This window comes from Sminthopsis crassicaudata, chromosome 5 (assembly GCF_048593235.1).
Source record: "Sminthopsis crassicaudata isolate SCR6 chromosome 5, ASM4859323v1, whole genome shotgun sequence".
In the NCBI taxonomy this organism is placed as follows: domain Eukaryota; kingdom Metazoa; phylum Chordata; class Mammalia; order Dasyuromorphia; family Dasyuridae; genus Sminthopsis; species Sminthopsis crassicaudata.
In genome coordinates this window covers 153,075,570-153,096,292 of record NC_133621.1, presented here as the reverse complement: position 1 = coordinate 153,096,292, position 20,723 = coordinate 153,075,570, and the positions used below count along the sequence as shown (strand labels likewise).

Sequence of the window (20,723 nt, the reverse complement as noted above, 5' to 3'; positions counted from 1 at the left end):
TCCACCCTTAAAAAGATGGTCTTAGTCTGATAGTTATACAAGACAGGAAAAATAATGATATATTTGCTGTGTGTCAGGCCTATGCCAAGCTTAAGAATATAAAGAAAGAAAAAAACAGTCCCTATCTTCAAGGAGTTTATATTCTCATGGGGAAGAGTAAGATAAGGTAAAAACAAAGGTATGCTTAAAAGATAGATAGTGAACAATTACAGGTAATCTTAGAAAGAAGATACTAAAATGTAGGACTAGAAAAAGATTTTAGCTGAGTAAAGGGAAGTTAGAAAGTGGAAGTGAGGAAAGAAAGAATTCTAGGCAAGAGGATAGCCAATGAAAGTAGGCCTAGTTGGAAAATGGAATTACTTGTTTGAAGAGGAACAAGACAGCTATTATTATGATGATGATTAATAATATTATTGACATAATCGCTGGATACATGGAGAAAAGTAAGTTCAAAATGACTTAAAAGGTAGGAAAGTTTAAATTATGAAGGGATTCAAAAGCTAGGAAATGTTGTTTTACCCTAGAGACAATAGGGTGTGGTTTGTTGAATGGGAAAATAACATTAAACATGAGACCTTTGTGATAGAAGACCATTGTGGGGAGAGAATTGAGGTTGAAAGGCAAACCAGAAGTCTATTGCCATAATTTAGGTATGAAAGAACTGCCAGTTACCACTGCTAGAAAAGAGAGGATGCATCCTCAAAAGATAAAGTAAGGATAAAATTGATAGGACTTGTCAACTGATTGGATGATGGGGTGGGGAAGCAGAGTAAGAATATGAAGACCTAAAATTGACAACCAGATTGATAGGCTGTTTAGCCAAGAGGGTGTTAATTTGCCTTGGAAGAAATAGGGAGTTTGGGGCATTAAATAAAAATAAAGTTAAAAGGTATATCCTATTAGAACTGAATATAAAAATAATGAGCAATCATTTGAATCAAAAGAACTTAATTTCCTTCTCAAGATTTGCTTAATTGTAATCCCCATCATCTATTCTAGTCAGTTAGAATTTTGGATTTTGATAGTAGATTGAAGAGCAGGTATGGACATTTTTATGTGTTCCCTTTCATTTCTATGACATTTCTGTAAATGGACAGGATCATCAGAGAGAGAGAGAGAGAGAGAGAGAGAGAGAGAGAGAGAGAGAGAGAGAGAGAGAGAGAGAGGTTAAAAAAAAATTACCAGCATCTAGTTCTCATGATTAATTTGTGATCTTTAGGAGAGAGGATCAGTATTTCCATGTTCTCATTGCTCTATTGTATAGAGTGGCCATCTAGGTGACTGAAAATGGGCAGGTAAATCAAACATACTGTGTTTTATTCTCAAAGTATATGTGCATACAACTTTCAGAAACCTTACACTTACTATTTACCATTTTTCATTGTTTACCATTAATCCACACTAAGAACCTAATCTAGCCACTACATATACAAATTTTATTGGTTCTGTAGATAATTACAACTAAATTTGATTTCTAAGTAATATATCTACTATTTATTAATCTTTAATTTTCCTTATAAAAAGGGAAAAAAGCTCTAGGATAATAACACCTTTTAACTTATATTGATTTGTGAAAATGTGAACAGTGTTTTCATTTATGACTTGAACATCTGTATGGTTGTCCAGATCTCTGTCTAGATATGTTAATCAGAAACTATAGTGTTTGAATGATTTGGGTTAAATCTTGGCTTGAATCTTGGCAGGTAGGACATATTAACATAACTCATTTTGCAATGAATACTGCTTTCAATGCTCATGGGATTTGCTTCATGGCCAGAGCTGTGGAACAAAAAAAGACTGACAGTAAGATAAAGATCAAACAATGTGACTTCAGCAGACAATCCAGTCGCCAAAAAGTTGGCAAGCTAAGGATCTCTGCACAGCCAAAAAAGAAAAATTAGTAAATTGGTGCTGAAGTTAATCTCCCCTTGCATTTTATGTTTGTAATATATTTAAATAGCTGGCTGTGAAATGGTAATTCACAGATTAGATGTTATGGTATTGTCCCTGGCTAAACCCCACTACCAGATGATATCTTGTACATATGCTACAAATTTTCCATATAAATTATCTATCAGAGCACAGAGCTTCCATAGGAAAGTGAGTACAGAGTACTATAATTCACAATATATAGTTTTATGATAGATAGTCTTATTTTGCCTAGACTTAATTTTTTACTCCCAAGAGACACTGAGGCAAAAATAATTTGTCTTTTGACTTGCTTGGAAATGTTTTCAACTTTCAGAAGATACAATATTATATTAGGTTAGAACATTTGGATAAATTTGTGTCAAAGAGTTAATAAATAACTAAACTACTTGGCTGAAAATCAGAAATAAAACAATTTATTCTTGTCAGATGGTGGTGGTTAAATTATGAAAAATAGCCCTCTGAAGGCCTAACTGATCTATGAATTGCATTAGTGGCTTTTGCAGACTTTCTTGGATCATGATGCATTGAAAAGCCATTTTTCCTATATCAAGGATAGTGAAATATATCTTTAAAAGTTGATATTGGTTTATGATTTGTATTTGCATATTTTACTGGAAGGATAATGGCGTAACAAAGCCATACTATAACAAAATCAGATGACACGATTCCTCTCCCCCAATCATGTTAGTTTTGTGTACACACAATAGTTTAAAATTTTACTTATTGAAATTTACCAGATAAACTAATTCCTTTCTCACAAAGACTGAGTGGAATAAGAAAATCAATCCAAATAAAAGAATAGAAAAAATAGAAGTAAAAGTTATGCAGTATGAAGAATGACTTGCCTCCTTTTGAAGACTGTAATAAAATGTTACATGGAGACATGTGGAAGAGTAATTGCAAGCTATGATATTGCAAGAAGGTTTTCCTAGGATGTGTCAAATCATGATGATGGGTGTTTCTCCTTTTCTTCCTAAAAGATCTGATATAGAAATATAGTAAATATATACATATATCTATATTTGTCTATATCTATACCAATGCCTATATATTGATAACTATATATTTTTATTATTGTTTCTTTTTCTTTTATCTCTCTATGTATATACACACACACACGCGTGTGTGCATGCACATTTATCCATATAGCTACATTTATTTATCTGTCCATCCATCTATCCTGAGACATCTACATATCCCTACAATCAAGGGGATGGGAGAAAAGAAAGAAGTCAGATGCTAATTGTAGCTGGCTACCTGGCAGTAGGCCTCATACTTATAGAATATATATTATTATCCTTTGTGACATCTCCAAATTGTTGTAATATAACCCTTCTTTTTTCACTTTCTTATTAATAAAAATAATTATTAAGAAAATATTGAAGGAAAATGGAGGGAGAAACAAGAAATACCTTCCTCTTTGTTCAACATTTATACTATGAAAAAATTTATATTTCATAGCATTATAGAATTTGAAGGAAATTCCAATTCCATCTGGGTCTGACATCCAAACAGGAATCCTTTCTGCCATACATTTAGACTTTGAACCTTTGCTTAAAGAACTTCAGCATATATGGGAAAATCTGCCACTATCACAGCTCACTAGACATTATTTGTTTCACTGTTTACCCAAATAACTACCTATTGCTTCTTATTTAAAGAGAGCAAATCTATTTTATTTATATTGTTAACAGAGCTGTGTATTATCTATTAAGGAATTCATTGACCGACATTTATTTGATTTTGTAACAATCAGTATGTTAAGCTCTAAGAATACAAAAAAAAGCAAAAACAAAACAAAACAAAACATAAATAATTAAAACAGCTCCTACCTTATATACTTTATTCCCTACATATATAAATTTAAATAAATGGATAAAGAAACTTTTTGCAGTTTTGGACATTATAAATACCATTTCATTTCTTTGCTTAGATTTTGGCAGTCTTGTAAGCAAGAGCTTATATAAAATGAATTATTAAAATTAAATCTCATTCAAAATATTAGACTCTGAGAAAGCTCCATAATCATCAATATTTATTTCTAGTGAATTTTTCTACTTTACATATATGAATGAAGCACTAATTTGAATTAAAGATAATACAATATTTTAAAAGCCTTAGGAAAAATGTAAATATATATTTATATTAGTATATATGTATGTACATATATATACCTATGTATATATAATATAGAAGCTAAAGTATATATAACATAGTATATATAAACATGATATGTATTTTAGTTATACTTATCACTTTTATATTATTATAATATAACATTTTAATATAATATACCATAATATTTATTTGTAATATGTATAAATATACACATATATCAGATTAGGAAATAAAAATATTTTCTTTTATTTTCAAGTGAGATTGGAGAATGCTTTAGCAATATGACAATTTGTAAGAGAGATTAAATTCTATAAATTATGGATGCAAGTAGCTTTTACAAATCCTCAAATGAGAATGAAGTTGTTCTATTTCTATTTTTATTTCCACCTCTAGCACAGCTTAAGGAGTGATGCTTCAGTTCAAATCAAGTTCAACAAATATTTATTGAATGTCTACTTCTGGGCAAGGCACATTGCTAGGAGTAAGTGATGTAGCATGCCTATTTTCTAACTTATTGATCCAGTGACTAGGATCAAGATGACAATTATTTTTTTATTATTTGACACATCTTGACATGTGCTCTCAAGTAACTATAACATCTTTGGTCTTATGATTTTATGTACAAAGACTTGTGTTTTTATGAGTTTAGACACTCCCACTAATGGATTGCAACACCTTAAAAGCTTCCATTGCTAAGAAAAATGTACTACCCTATAGCCAGTTTTCTGGTTATGTCTCTACCCATACTTAGCTAACTAAGTCCACAGATCAGACAATATATCATTGTGTCCTTGCCAATTTTCTAGATTGGTAGAAGTTACAATAATTTTTACTCTGTCAATGTATTCTTTGATACTCCATGATAAACTCCATGCCACCAGGCATCCATCAAAGAAAAGTGTTTATTGAAAGTGATCTTATTTTTAAAATGCCAGTAATTTATGTCTTTCTATCATTATTTTATAAAGTACTAAACATCCAATTGATATTGAATTTGATATCTCATAAGAAACTACCAACTCAACCAACCTGAGATATTGTTCTAGTAGTCATATACAGAATGTATTTTACTTGTTGGTTCATTTTAATACACCTGCACTGGTTTTTAGCTTTATGAAGATGAAAATAGTATATTAATTTGTTCATGGAAATATTGGATATATTCTAATAGGTAGTTCAGGAATAACAATAATAAGCTTAAATAAACTGGAAAAGAATTAAATCTTTTTTTTTCCATTTTTCCCTTTTCTATTTAAAAAGGTAGTTGAAAAATATAAAACAAAATGAAATCATCATTTTATTTTCCCCCTGCAACCCATTTTAAAATTAGAAATTATCTCCTAGGTACAAATCAATGTTACATAGACAGATCAATGAACTAACAATTAGGTTTGGTCTCAGATGGAAAAATGTATTCTCTTGGTATCTTTTTGTGCATGTAATAACCACTGATGTCATATTTCTTCTTTAACATAAAACCCAAGCTAATTAAAAACTATTACAATCTAGAATATTTATGCATCTTTTGATTCTGTAAGCATTCTTCCCTAATTCTTGGAAAAACCAAAAAAATACATGTTTTTGGAAGTAATGTGTATAGGTGAAATATTTTAAAGTGGATGTATTTTTAATAATGAAAATAAAAAATTCTTCATTTTTGCCAGTTATCTTCCTTGTAGATTATATCTTTGAACTATTTGTTTTTATTATGATATCTATGTGTTATAAAAATTTGAAATGAAGTTGCCTAGAAATATTCACAGAAATTATTCTTGGTGTTTTAGGGTGTACAAAACAAGTAACCCATTTTGAATAATTTCTATTTTCTAAAGACTAATTTTTTAAAATTTATTTATTATTATTTTTTAATTATAGCTTTTTATTGACAGAACATATGCATGGGTAATCCCTATAACATTATCCCTTGCACTCACTTCTGTTCCAACTTTTCCCTTCCCTCTTTTCCTCCCCTAGATAGCAAGCAATCTTATATATGTTAAAGTGTATCCTAGATACAAAAAATGTGTGCAGATCCATACAGTTCTCTTGTTGCACAAGAAAAATTGGATTCAGAGGGTAAAAATAACCTGGGAAGGAAAACAAAAATGCAAGTAGTCCACATTCACTTCCCAGTGTTCCTTCTCTGGGTATAGCTGATTCTGTCCATCATTGATCAATTGGAACTGAACTAGATCTTCTCTTTGTCAAAGATATCCACTTCCATCAGAATACATCCTCATATGGTATTGTTTTTGAAGTGTATAATGATCTTCTGGTTATGTTCATTTCACTCAGCATCAGTTCATGTAAAGACTAAAAATTTTAAAGAAACAGGGATGAAATATATTGCCAGTCAACTCATAGGGAGAGAAAGTCATTTAAAATGTTGAGTTGCTGCTTCTAGAGAGAAGTGGGAAGGGAATTAGTAGATGAGAAAAACAAAAGACTATCATCCTTTGGAAAAAAGATACAGTATCATGTTCTGTGAAAAGAGGAAGATGAGGAGGAAAAGGAGGAGGAGGGGGGGAGGAGGAGAAAGAATATGCAAAGTAGGAAACAAGCATTTAATGTTGAAATTACTGAGTACTTTGACTTCAGGAGAGTAATTTCAGTATAGTGGTGGAGAGAATGAGTAGATTAAAGTGCATTGAAAAGTGAGCAGGTGAAAAGAAAATAGGGGAATAAGTATTTACACTCATTTTCAAGAAAAAATTTGGCAATGTAAATAAGAAGAGAGAATATGGTAATTTAAGAGAGAAGAAAGACCAATTAGAGTTGGTCTTTGTTGTTATTTATTGTTAAAATCAGAAGACTTGGATTTACCAATAGGAAGAAGAAAAGAGGGCTGTATAGAAAGACATATTAAAGATACAAGGGAGAAAAGTGATCATTATGAGATTTAGGGAGGAAAAGATGAAGGTCACAGATTGAGCCTACCAAAAATGTTTAAGGTATGTCCATGACAGTGTTTCCTAATGTAAGGAAGGTGGAGATGGATGTGCTACAAATTAAGGAAGCTGAAGAAGGAAAAATATTGTGGATATTAAAGTCCCTGTGGATGGAAATGAGAGGTTATCTAGATAATACAACTGTAAAGTATATCCTGAAATCATGAGATAAAGTGACCTTAGCAATAAATTACTACAAGGAATTGAAAAGCTAGCCTCATTGTTGAAAGCAACACCAACCTTTTGTTCACTCAGGTTGATAACCCTAGTATTGTCTTCACATCTCTAGTATTTCTCACTTCCTTTCCAAAAGTTTCCAATTCTTGTCTCTTCTATCTACACTATCTAGTGAAATCTCTCTTTATTTTCCCCCTGAACTATTGTAATAACTTCCTAATTGATCTCCCTAACTCAAGTTTTCCCCCATTTCGTTCTTTTCCTGCACACACTGACAAAATTATTTTCCTATTATGTTGTGAGGTTCTCATTGGGTTTTCTGGAGGTCTTGGGAGTAGCCTTCCTTTCAGTCAGTAATCACCACAAGAATAGCCAGGTGTTAAAGTCCAAAGGCCAAATTTTTTATTGTCTCCTTGCTTGGGTCTGGGCAGCTTTCTGGAGAGCCTTTCAGACCAGCCTTGGTCTCAGTGGGGGAAATGCAGGACAGCCACCAGGAGCCTGACCAAAGAAGGAATGTCTCTCTCCTTGACTCTGAGAGCATGAGCTCCTGCTTCCAGTCCTCTAGTATTCTCTGGTTCTGAGTCTGAGTCCCAGTTTATATGCTCTACACTGAGTATAAACCAATCATTATATCACTAGGAAACCATTATTTGTTGTAAGATTAAATCAATCATACAGAATTTAGAGAACTATTAATCACCATGATAAACTAGATAACCATTGTCTCATCAATTCCACTGAGTTAGCACTTTATAAGAATCCTTGTTTCAAGTTTAGAGTTCTGCCCTATAACATTAAGTAATTACCCACTCCCATTTTCTCCAACATCTATTGAACTGTGGCTGAATTCAGCTTCTTATTTCTAGCATCAAATGTCAACTACAGTAATGAACATTTAAAAGTCCTCATACACCTGTTTTCATCCTCTCATAATTCTTCATACATATTACCCCCCTCACATATTCTATAATTCACCTATAACTGGTCAGTTGCTGTTCCCTTGTACCTGATATTTTTTGTTATATTTCATCTCTTTTTATTAACTGTCTCCCATTAGAAGAATGCTTTCCCTCCTAACTTCTGTGTTTTAAAATTCCCAGTTTCTTCAAGGAAGGATTTAACAAGCTTATTTTATAAATCTTTTGACTTTCAAATTGATTATTTGATAACTCGTGAAATAAATATTACTATTTTCATTATGACTTCTTCATTTTTCATTAAAAAATTGGTTTTGGGGTTCATGTAATTTTATCACTAGTAAAATGCACATTCCTACTTATTGATATAGGATTTTAATGTTCTTAGGAAAAATGAACAAAGTCTATATGGAGCTCTATAGATTATTGGGTGGGAAAAATGACAGACTACATTATAAAAATAGATATAGCACATACACTATTATTAAGCAAATGATTTTATTTTATTTCATTTTTCAAATAAAATTTTTCTTTCCTTTTTAGAATAATGAAGTTGTCTACTACAATGCAAAAGATGATTTCAATGATGTAAGTATTATCTATTTAATATGAAATTTGTTACAATTTGAAAATAAACATTTTGTTTCTTAGATTTGTTCTGCAGGACAAATTGGGAGTACTAATAGCCATTTTTAATTAGGCATTTTATTAGGTCAGGAACTATAAGATACTACAAGCAAATCCACACTAGTGAGACTATAGCAAGGATAAAAATTTCAGTTTTAATGTAAATTATGTGCAGTTGTCACTTCAATAAATAGTCATGCTCAAATGATACAACTTATATATTTTATAGCATTAAATATCAAGATTAAATCCATACCTTCATTAAAAATATATGTAACTTTTTCTTTTACAAAAGCATTTTGTTCATGTAGAATAAGAGACAAAATCATAATTAATAACGGGGGACATTTAATAAACCTTACTGTGTACTGGACACTGTGCTAAGCTTTATGGGTAAAAGGCAGAAACAATGTCTATTCCTAAGGATTTTACATTCCCGCAGGGTAAGGGGCAACATATAAAAACAGATACATGTAGAATGGATGCACAGTAGCCTTTTAATAGAAAGAAATGTTAAATTCAGGCTCTCTAATTTAGTTAAAAGATTTCACGGGGAAAATAGGTTCAGAATTTCTCTAGCTATATGCAGAAGTACAAAATTGTCACCATCTAACCCAGTCTACATCATTTTCTTCATATGGTCCATGAAAGTAATTCTCAAACATTTTGGTCTTAGGGCCCCTTTACAAACTTAAAAATTATTAATGACATTAAAGAAATTTCTATTTTGTGGGTTGTCTATTGACTGTAATAGTAATTATAACATAAATTTCAATATGTATTATTAAATCATTTAAAATAAAGAACCTATACTTGTCAATACAAGTGATATTATTTTAATTGATTTTTTTTCAAAATAAAACAAAATAACATTGTTTTATCTGTATTTGCAGTCCCTTTATTGTCTGACAATAGGAAACAGCTGGATTCTTATATGTACTTTTGTATTTAATCTATTGTGATTTTTTTAAAAATAAAGTATATGGGAAAATCTAGTTAAGTAGTTTTAGGATATAATCATATTTTAAGAAGCAAATAAAATTTTAGTATTATAATGAAAATTATTTTGATTTTAAAGACCAAATTAAAGAGTCTCAGAGATTCCTAGGGCTCCTTGGACTAGAATTTGAGAATACCTAACTCCAGTTAAAAGTTTATGATAGGGGCAGCTAGGTGGCACAGTGGATAGAGCACTAGCCCTGAATTCAGGAGGACCCCAGTTCAAATTTGGTCTCAGACACTTAACACTTCCTAGCTGTGTGACCCTGGGCAAGTCACTTAACCCCAGCCTCAGAAAAAGAAAAAAAAAAGTTTATGATAGGTATAATCTAAAATAAAATTATCCATTTTATAAAAGGTTAGAGTTAGACCATGTATATTCTAGATTATAGAATCTAACTCTAGAGAATCTAACTCTAAGATTTTATGATTATAATCATCTGAAGAGGTCTAATAAGCAGTAAAGACCAAAAAACTAATGGTTTTATGTTTCTTATTCAACACTCATCGGTAAGCAACTGTCCAGGCAAAAAGATTGCTGTGGAGGGACAAATTCCCACAAATTGTTGTAGTGAGTAGAGCACTGTGATCAATACGAAATTTAATCTGTACCTTATTCAGAAGAAGGATGATGGTGGTGACGGACAAAGTCTTGTATAAGAGCTAAGTGGAACTTGATAAAAATAAATGTACTTCTGCATCACTATTTTAGTTATATTAACCATCCATATGGAATGCCTCATGATCAATTTCCCTGGTCTAATTGGTATTGATTACGTACATGGATGAAATTAATGGGTAGTCTTTGCCATGATCCAATTTGACTGCTTTTTATCAAAACAGCCTTAGGATTTTCTTTTAATAGCTGCTGGGGGAAAAGAATCTTAGTCTTGAGAAATCTTCATATCTTTGTTTTTGTGGCTACTCTAGACTGTTACTACTGTTTATACATGGCAGACATTATATAAGCAGAAGCCTACATAGTATGCCTATGCATATGTGTAGTTGTATTGTGGTAAAAAAATAATTTACTTGTACCTATCAAAGTATTTTGCAAATGACTATTTACAAGACTATTCTCATGGAGTAGTATTCAGTGTACCAAATCCCATTCTAGTATATCAAGAAATATGAATTCTTTCAACTACTTATAAAGAAAGCAAAAGGAATGAAAGACTGAAATTCCTTTTGTTTTAAACTTGCTGTTTATTATTCCTTATTGTAAATAGACTGTCATGTATGAAATATGTAATTAATATCAGAAAAAGCACTTTGTATGATTGCTACCCAGATACTGCAAAAAGAATATCCCCTTAGGAGAGCATATTTAATTTGCAAAAGGTTTAACATTTTTGTATGCTCCTGATTGATTTATGGAGATTTATTTGGTTATCACTTGAAATGAATAAAAGAAATTGATCTGTGATAACACCAGAATTCTTTTAGATTTTGAGAATCATCCTATATATGCTTTAAACATATATTTCCAGGGTAATTCCATAATAAATGTATTAACATATTTTACGCTAAAATAGTTGAGATAATATTATATTAGTTAGGCTACCAAAAAAAATATATCTTAAAGAAAAGATACACTCCACCTATTATTCTCTTTGATTAGCATAACTTTCAGATGTATACATGTAATTTTAGAGATCTTAAGACAAGAGATAATTTCTTTTTGGTTAACGTAATTTTCAATCAGTCTTAATAAAAAAATTAGTAAGAGAGTAATTTAACAAGAATAAATATATCATTTTCATGTTAGAAATTACTCTGTGATTTGTTTCACAGATCCAGATTCTCCTCCTAAAAAAGGAAATAAAAGAAAGAAAAATTTTCATTCACACCATTCAGAAATATTTTAAAATAATGTTTTCTTTACTTTAAAAGATGGAGTGAAACTTTCAAACATTTCAGCAATGTCCAAATTGCCTTTTTAGATTAAAATTTTAATTTAATTAATAAAATTAATAAAAAATAATTAATTAATAAAAATTTAATTTATACAATTATACCAAAAATATTGAAGATATATAAGGCACTTGCACAAATATTCTGCATTTATATGCCACAATAAAATATTGCATAAACTGATCACATTAATATTGTAACATATTTTTCTGTAAATTAATTAAAATAGATGCATAGATCATGCAGAGCAAAACAATTTAAATTAGTTAATTGGTTTTGCATATTAAATGAAGAAGCAAAAAAAAATCAATATGTAGAAAAATACCAGATTGCTCAGCTCTGTGTTTTGCTAGTTTCTAGATATAGAGGTAGATTTAGATTTTATTTAGCAAGCCCAATTATAATGGCAAATCTATGCCTTTTAAAAATGTTTATGCTCATCAGTTACTCATGAAAATTTTCTATTGGATTCTTGAGTATGAAGGTGTCTTATGCTGATTGGTGATAAACTCTTGCTGGTTAAAACCTGAGTGTCCTTGCACTCAATTCAATTCAACAGGAATCTGTTGAATGTCAAATATATCATAGGAACTATCTTAAGCATTCAGAATACAAAGAAAGAAATGTCTCTGCCCTTAAAACACTTATATTTTAGTAGGGAATGTTTTGATGGGGAGAAGACTAATAACTGAAGGGATGAGGAAGGACTTTATTTAAGAGATGTACCTGAGCTGCACTTTGAGGTGAGAAGAGTCAGCATTCTGGATATAGGAAACTATCTATACAAAATACCTTCTTGTATCATGGCTTAAGCTAATTTGGCCTGAAAAAAGAGTTTAAAATTATTCTGGAAGGTTAGGTTAGAATCAAATTATGATGGATTTCAAATTGAATGCAGAATAGTTTGTTTTATCTTGGGGTGAATAAGGAGCCATTGAAGCATTTCAGTTAGAATAGTAATGCATTTTAGGAATGTCACTTAGGTAGCAGAGTGTAAAATGAATTAAAAAAGGGAGAAATCACTTGGGAGGCTATTGATTTCCCTCAGTAGTCTAAGCAGGTATATTGAAGGCCAGCAGCTATGTGAATGAGAGGAGACAGAATCAAGAGGTAGTGTGGAAACAGAATCTGTAAGAGTTGAAAACTGTTTTGAAATGAATGGCATGGTAGGGAGGGAAAATAATGAGTTGCAAATACATGAGAATTCAAACCTGGGTACCTGAGAGGTCAGTGTTTCCCCTTACATAAAGAAGAAAATTAGGAAAATGGGTAGTTTTCATAAATTTCATTCGGTAGGTGATTAGTTTTCTGTGAGGCATGCTTTGGTTAAACTACCCATCACATCTAGGGGGAAATATCCAGAGAGGAAGATGGTGTCATTGCACTGGAGAAGGAAAGGAAGTAGGAAGGGAAAGAAAGAAAATAGGCATGTATATAGTGTTTACTGTGTACCAGGCACTGTGCTAAGTCATTTTTTATACACAGGAATACAAAACAAAATGAAATAGAAATTGATCTTCAGGATAATTCCAGAATAGGTGCTGCTATTATTTCCATTTTACAGTTGAGGAAACTGAAATAAATAGATCAGATGACTTACTGAGAGTCACACGGCTAGAAAGTATGAGATAATATTGGAACATAGCTCTTCTGGAATCCAGATCCAGTACTTTATCCAGTTCAGCAAAACCTATCTAGAGCTCAAGACAGTGATGAGGGCTGTATGTGTCGATATGAGAATCAATAGAATAGATGTGATCATTGAATCATGGGAAGTAATGAAACTATTAAAAGAAAGGGTAAAGAAAGAGGAAAGAGTATCTGTGGGATGCAGTTGTGCATAGGGATTAGGATGGTTTTTCAGCAAAGGATACTGGAAAAAGAAATAAACAGGAGAACAAATAGGAAAAAGTGTCATGAAAAATCAGTTTAGAAGGAGTGATAAGCACTAATACCTACTTTTTGAAATGTTCAAAAAGAAAGTTCAAGTATTAGAATAAGTAGTGACTTGATAGATGATATAGATGATAGATAAATGACAAAGACATATGTAGTGAAAGGAATATATTCATGTTGATATACAAGATCATGATTATTTTCTGCCTTAAAATATAATTTTATTGGAACTTTGATAACTAAATTTTATTAGGGAAATGACATTTAGCATGGACTGTATGTTAGTGTTGGTATAGAATCAGATACACAATGAGTCAGATTTTCCTATGCCTAAATTCCCCATGGTTTTTGCATTGGGCAGCTTTGGAAAACTACATTCTCTCTTATATGCCATCAGGATGCATTCAAACAGTAACTGGTTAAACAGAGAAAGTATTTAATTAAGACATGGGCTTATAAGACGAGTTAAAAATAACTCTAGAAAAAAATTAAGGTTTTTTATTCGTTTTTGTTTTTTAGTAAACTGCAGATTAATACAACTATCTTAGAAATAATTTACCAATGATGAGGAAATGAAGTTATGATTTGAAGAGTCTGGAAATTTGAAAGCCAAATTTGTCTTTATGAAGCCTTGTGATTTTAGACAAATCATTTTTTTTTTTTGGAATTGTTTCCTTATGAGTAGTAATATTAATCTGTGAAATAATGAGAGGAATTCATATCTTTATAGTCTGACTCTAGTGTGTGGGGAAGCCAACCATAATCTGCAAGCTCAAAATAGATATCTGCCTGATATCTACCATATACTATTAAATATTATATTAAAGTCAAATTAGTCCATCTGGAATTGAAGGAAAAAATGGCCAAATAGCTAAATGGAAATAAAGCAATATTTTAAAATACATGCGTTTTATGTATGTGTTCACAACTAATTTAGTTACTTTAAGTAGTGGTCTATTCCATATCTTTGAGATCAGTAGTCTATTACAGTATAACATATTTGTAAATAGTTGTAAATGTTTTCAATTCAACTTTCAATTAAAAGTGAGTCTGAGAATTGGGAGCAATAAGAAGTATCTAAAAGTTGTTGCTGTTGTTGTTATTGTTGGGTAGCAAGTGTGGTCACTAGTGTGTGGTCACTCTATTTGCCTCAGTTTCCCCATCTGTAACATGAGCTGGAGAAGGAAGTGGCAAACCACTCCAGTATCTTTGCCAAGAAAATCCCACTTGGGGTCACAAAGTGTCTGACGTGACTGAAAAATGACTGAAAAATAAATCTATCTCTCCTTCCCTTCTCTCCCCCCCCCAAAAAAAAAGTGAGTCTGATACTCTGTCAATTAAATGCTTATCCAAGTGAAAATAATCCATTTTAATGTGTTTTGATCAAGCATTTCTTCCAAATTTGCAGTTGTTTCTTAACTATCTAAACTTGTTTTTTCTTTCTAGGAAAGTTTTCACCAAATTGCCAATAAATGTTTTACATGTCCTTCCTCAACAAAGGTTCTGCCTCATTAATTGCTATTGATCTCACACTTACAAGCACAAGTACTCGGTTATCAGACTATGTTGAATAACATCAGATATTTACTGATTCCTGGTTTATAGGTATTGAAAATAGTGTCCAATGTATCATTTTATTTATTTCCATTCATCAATATATATATAATTCTTTTCAGCTTTTAAACTAGATAGTTTATATATAATGTCAATTTTTATTGTGTTCTATATATCTAGGTCTCAATTATTGTGAATAATATATCCTGTGGAGTGATTTCATTATTAGAATTTTTACAATATATTTATATATTAGACCCAATCACTGTATTTTACGTAATTACAACTTTTAGTATTCCAAATATATGCCATCCTTCAAGAGACACATTATATATAAACTATCTAGTATTATAAGATTATAAGAGATTTATAAGAGAATTATAAGATTATAAGAGATAAAGATAAAGAACCAAGATAATACTCCTCTCCCTATATGGCCATTTAAGTTACAAACCTCTTCTTTTTACTTCTTTGATGGTCATCAATCTCTTACAGCAGCCTAAAACTTGGGTACCAATGAGAAAATCCCCACTCTCAACTTATTCATACCCCACCCCAAATCACCTAGTCATAGTAACAACTTTCCATTGTTAAACTGAACTATATATTCTGGGGCAGTGAGGAAGCTCCAGAGGCTCGAGCAGCAGACATGGATGAATTGTGGTCCATGTCTCCTAACTCATCCCTTTTCTGAACTTCCATGTTCCATGCTAAGGTTGTCACTGTCTTTCCAGTGCTATTGATTCTTAATCTTCTCTTTCCTTGTCTCCTCACTGAGTACTATTGATAAAATTTCAATTGTTAAATCTTTTGACCTTTTCAAAATTCTAAAACTTCTTGTGTTCACTATATAATTTGACATGTCACTGTCTCTTGTTTCTAAATACTTCTTTTCTCTATAAATTACAAAAAAAAAACAAAAAACAAAACAATGTTTGTTACTTATAAAAACCTTCATATCTGCATAGCTTATATGAGTACATAATTTGGAAATACAGTTGATAGTCTCCTAACCTATTTAAGACTTCCCAAATGATTTTCAGTGGACTTTGTATTCATTTTAAATCTATAAAAATTTGACACCTTTCCATTAGTTTGCAAGAATAACTGATTGACATAAGAGAGAGATGAATCATTTACTAGCAGGATTTCAATGAAAAAACATAATTGAACTATTAAATCTTAAAATGTTAAGAAAGTTGATAATTGGAAATATTCTATCATTTTGGTTTCACTAAAATATTATTTGTAATGTAGTAATTAGGATATGCCATTGATCAGTAAAATATTAATCACAAAATATTTCATTTCTATCTTGTTCCTTTAGGTTTCTATTTTATATAAATTTTATAGTGAGCATAATCATTATTCCAGTAGTTCAGATGCTTTCTAAATCATTAATATAAAGATAATGGGATACATACTAAAAAAAATTTCTTATGATGCAAATGAGCAAAATTTATCTTAACAGAATTATATTATGAAACTACCTCTTTCAAAAATTAAATCTATATGATTAAATTAATTTAAAATAGATTGATATGTTTTATTTTTATGTTACTTGGATTTTTATCTGTAGTTTTCTTTCTCCTCTACCCCTCCCAACATTTTTTTTAAAAGAGGTTAAATTTTTCAATACTTCAACAAAAATATCTGAACTTATGTCACATTATATTCCTGTGTATTCACATATGCAAAAAACCAATGTGTCATATCTTTATATGTCCCATTTGGGATAAAGTTAAGCTTATTTATAATTATACATAATTTATTTTTAATTTGCTTGTGGCAATTCTTTCTATTTATGTTGATATTGCCATTGTTTACATTATTTTCCTGATTCTGCTTATTAACAAATTCATGTAATTCATTATATGTTTCTCCATAGTTAAAATTTCTATCAATTCTTATAGCATGGTTGTTTTTCATTATTCAGTAGTTGTAATGTGCTCTCCTGGCAGTTACTATTACTAGTCTGTCCTAGGCCCAACAGAGCACCTTTGACCACTGACCTTTGCAGTGTGAACTCTACCTGGCTCGCCTCCTGAGGCCTTCAAAGGTCTCTGGCCATGATCTCTTGAATCTATAGCTTAATAACAGGTAGCGCACTTAAGAACAGCCACCTGTAATCTTAAAAGACTTTATTATACCTACTCACATAATGCCCTGACTGATGCCCTGACTTGTTGGTTCCCAAGTGAACACCTGGTCAGAAGACCCACGTGTTCACTACCAAAATCCTTACCTCTTTTGGCTACCCATCTTGGCTTGGCCACCCAGGCTAGGGAGCCAGGGTGAAGAGCGCCAAGTTAAAGAGAGCGATTGCTGCCTGCAGTGGGCTTACATAGGGCCTGTGAGGTCACACACACAGCCAATCAGCGAGAGAGTCACCCATTACGAAGCTATCTCATCGTGGCCAAGATCCCACCTACAAGGAGTCCTAATATCCACAGAAATTACTTCTGGGCCTCAATCTCTCCATGCACTGTGTCTGCCCATTTAAAGGACCCTTACAAGTAGTAAATGAATAGACATTTATTAAGCACCTACTAAGTCTTTGGCACCATGCTAAGCAATGGGGATATAGAAATGTATATTATATATGTATGTATATATTAAAGACATTTCCCTCTTTAAATGGAATGTTTAGATTTTAGATGTTTAGATAGTACCAAGACAGATTTGATTTTCAAAATAGTGGAAATTACTTTTCTCCAATATTGAGCAGATTTTTTGTTTGCCATTCTTGGATACCATAAAAAATGCTGATATAATTTCTTTTGATTTGATGGAGACTTTTCTTTTGGTGAATTACTTCCTTGGAACTATACATAGCAGTAGAATCTTTGGACCTAAAGTTATATATTTTAACTTCTTTAGTGGAATTATTCCAAAATGTTTTCCAGAATTATGCTAATCCTCAGCTCTACCAATTATACATTAGTATGCTTATCTTTCTACAACCTTTCTAACATTGACAATTTTTATCCTTTTTTTATCTTTATCATTTGCTAGTGGTTGATGTGAAACCTTTAGGTTATTTTTGCATTTATATTTGTGTTTCTTATAACTTGTTATCTGGAACTTTTAAAATGTTTTTTTTTTTTTTAATTTGTTTTCAGTTCTTTGAGAACTCTTTGTCATATCATTTTATCATTTAGCTATTAGGGAATGGACTTTGATTTTATACATTTCTTTGAGTTGGTTACTGTATTGAATAGTAAATGCTCATTAGAGATATGTGGTAAAAATATTTTCCCCTATTGACCAGTTCTTTTCTTATCCTAGATACATTGAATTTGTTTGTGTAAAACCTTTGTATGTAGATGACTCTTTGCCACTTGGTATCACTCTGCTTTAATTACAATACAAGTTGTCTCTGCCCCCTGACTTCTCAGAAAGGCTGAGAGCCCTTAGGTGGGGAGATGGGGAGCCAAAACAGACATTGTCAGCAGGTTCCCTCTGGGCTGAAGTGTCTTATACCTCACCCAGAGTTCCCCCACTATCTGTGGCACTCTACATCTCTTCCTTTCTTTTGTTTTAATTGAAGTAGGTATACTTCAGTGGTTAAATTCATCAGTGTGGGAAGAATAACACAAGCAATTAGTAACATAACAAACAATATGAATAAAAAAGATGCTATTAAAAATTTCCATGAGTCCCAAAAGGAAAGTGTAGAAAATAACTATCAATTCACAACCATACATATACCTCCTTCAGCAACCAAGATAGTCCAAAGCCAATCTATTGTCCATCACTTCATGTGTCAAGAATTCCTGTGATTCCTGCAAGTTTTAAAGTCCTGCATCAGTCTCATTGACAATTATTTTTATGGTCATGGTAATGTTCATGAGTCAATTGCCATATACATAGGATTAACTCCCATGCTCTTTCAGTGGTGGATGTAGTCAGAGATGGAACCATCCAATGTTTCTTGGGTCTTCTCCTTCATTTCAAGGATCTTCAATTTTTCTATCTCTCTGTGATTGACAAGGCAAATATGGCTCGTTGGCACCAATCAGATTCCTTCTGCATCTGTAGAGACACAAGCAAACCCTCTGCCCCAAGCAGTTAACTTATCTGCTCCCTTCCATTCACTACTTTCTGGATCTCTCCACATCACCTGGTGATTATCTAAATATACTGGAGTAGCTCACTGCCCTTTCAGGTTATGAAACCTGTCTGCTGGAGCCAGTGCATTTTCATCAAAAATAAAAAAAAAATTAATAGCATAAAGGGTTAAATTTAGAAGTTCTCTAGGGTTATTTGTGGCTCTTCCTTTCTTTTGTTTCTGGAGGAGCATCTTGATGTCTGTTTCTCCTCTTTACTATTATTGCCTGTCCTTGAGGATTAAAAGGTATGCCAGTGGTATATGAAATCTGATACTGTGAACAAAAGTGTGCAAAATGTTTAGAAATATATGCAGGTCCATTATCTGTTTTTATTGCTCATGTTATGCCCATAATTGCAAAAGTCTATATAAGGAATTCAGTGACCACTTAGGCTGTCTCTTTTGTTGCTGATACTGCAAAGATATATTCTGAAAAGGTGTCCACAACTGCATAGAAAAATTTAGACAACCAAAAGATTTATAATGGATCACATCTATTTGTCAAATTTCTTTGGGTCTTAAACCACAAGGGAGATTTCCCTCCCTGGAGGGAGCCTAGGAGTGTGGAAAGGGAGGCAAGTTATACAGACTTTTATTATGCACCTAGCTTCCTCTTTTGTTATCCCCAAACTGCAGACATAAAGCTTATGTAGCCTGATGATATTTATAATGAGATTCTTGGGCTACCTGAAATAGAAGTGTTGGCTAATATGGTGAGAAGGTGATCTGCCTTTGAGTTTTCATGAAAAACGCCTAAAATACCATTATGAGAGTAGACATGTAAGAGGTAATACTTAACTGGATGTTTTCTTACTTATTCCTGAGGTTCTTTAAAAAGCTGATATATGTTAAGGCTACAAATTTTATTTGGGCTGTGGCAATACTTTGTACAACACCTATTGAAAAATAAGTCGAATCATATATTATATTTACATCTGGATAATAAGAGCTAGCATACTTGCATACAACTCATTTTGTTGAATAAACTAAAAGGAAGTTCTGACTACTCTTTTTATAGCTAAATCGGAGAATATATAGCACAAAGGTTTGGATGCATCTGTAAAGATGGTTGGTCCTTTAAGAGGAACTTTAGAAACTTTTTCTTCAAAAATCCCTGGACAATTATATAATAGTTGGATTATCCATAAGGCGGACCCATTTGTAAAATTTGGAGCTGTGGCCAATAAAATTTGCCACTCTGGGATGGATTCACAGCATACATTAATATGTGCATTGGTATAGAAAGCATATATCTTATTAGGTCTTATCCCAGATAATTGTATTACTCCTTTAATGGCCTTTAATAAGATTCTAGCCACAGCCACAAGTATTGGGTAAGGAATAAAGCTTTGTTCTGGTTGTGCAGGGAGGTTCACCCACTCTATCACACTGTGTACTTGATGAAGGACTGCTGTGGGTGCCTATTTTGTAGCAAAAATTGGTATTTCCAAGGGTTTTTGGAGTGACTCTTTCAACCACATTGGATAAAACCAGTTCAACCTCCCTCACAGCCTCTTGGGCTTCTTTTGT

General features: G+C 32.0%; 1 protein-coding gene across 4 annotated transcripts in view; it reads left to right on the top strand.

Annotated features, from left to right (window-relative positions):
• Positions 1-20,723, top strand: part of CACNA2D1 (calcium voltage-gated channel auxiliary subunit alpha2delta 1) — a 643,657-nt gene that overhangs the window by 380,444 nt on the left and 242,490 nt on the right. For all 4 annotated transcript variants that reach the window (XM_074268502.1, XM_074268500.1, XM_074268501.1 and 1 more), the window contains exon 5: positions 8,636-8,680. In XM_074268502.1, the coding sequence (XP_074124603.1) occupies positions 8,636-8,680 (45 nt within the window). The remainder of the gene's footprint in view (positions 1-8,635; positions 8,681-20,723) is intronic.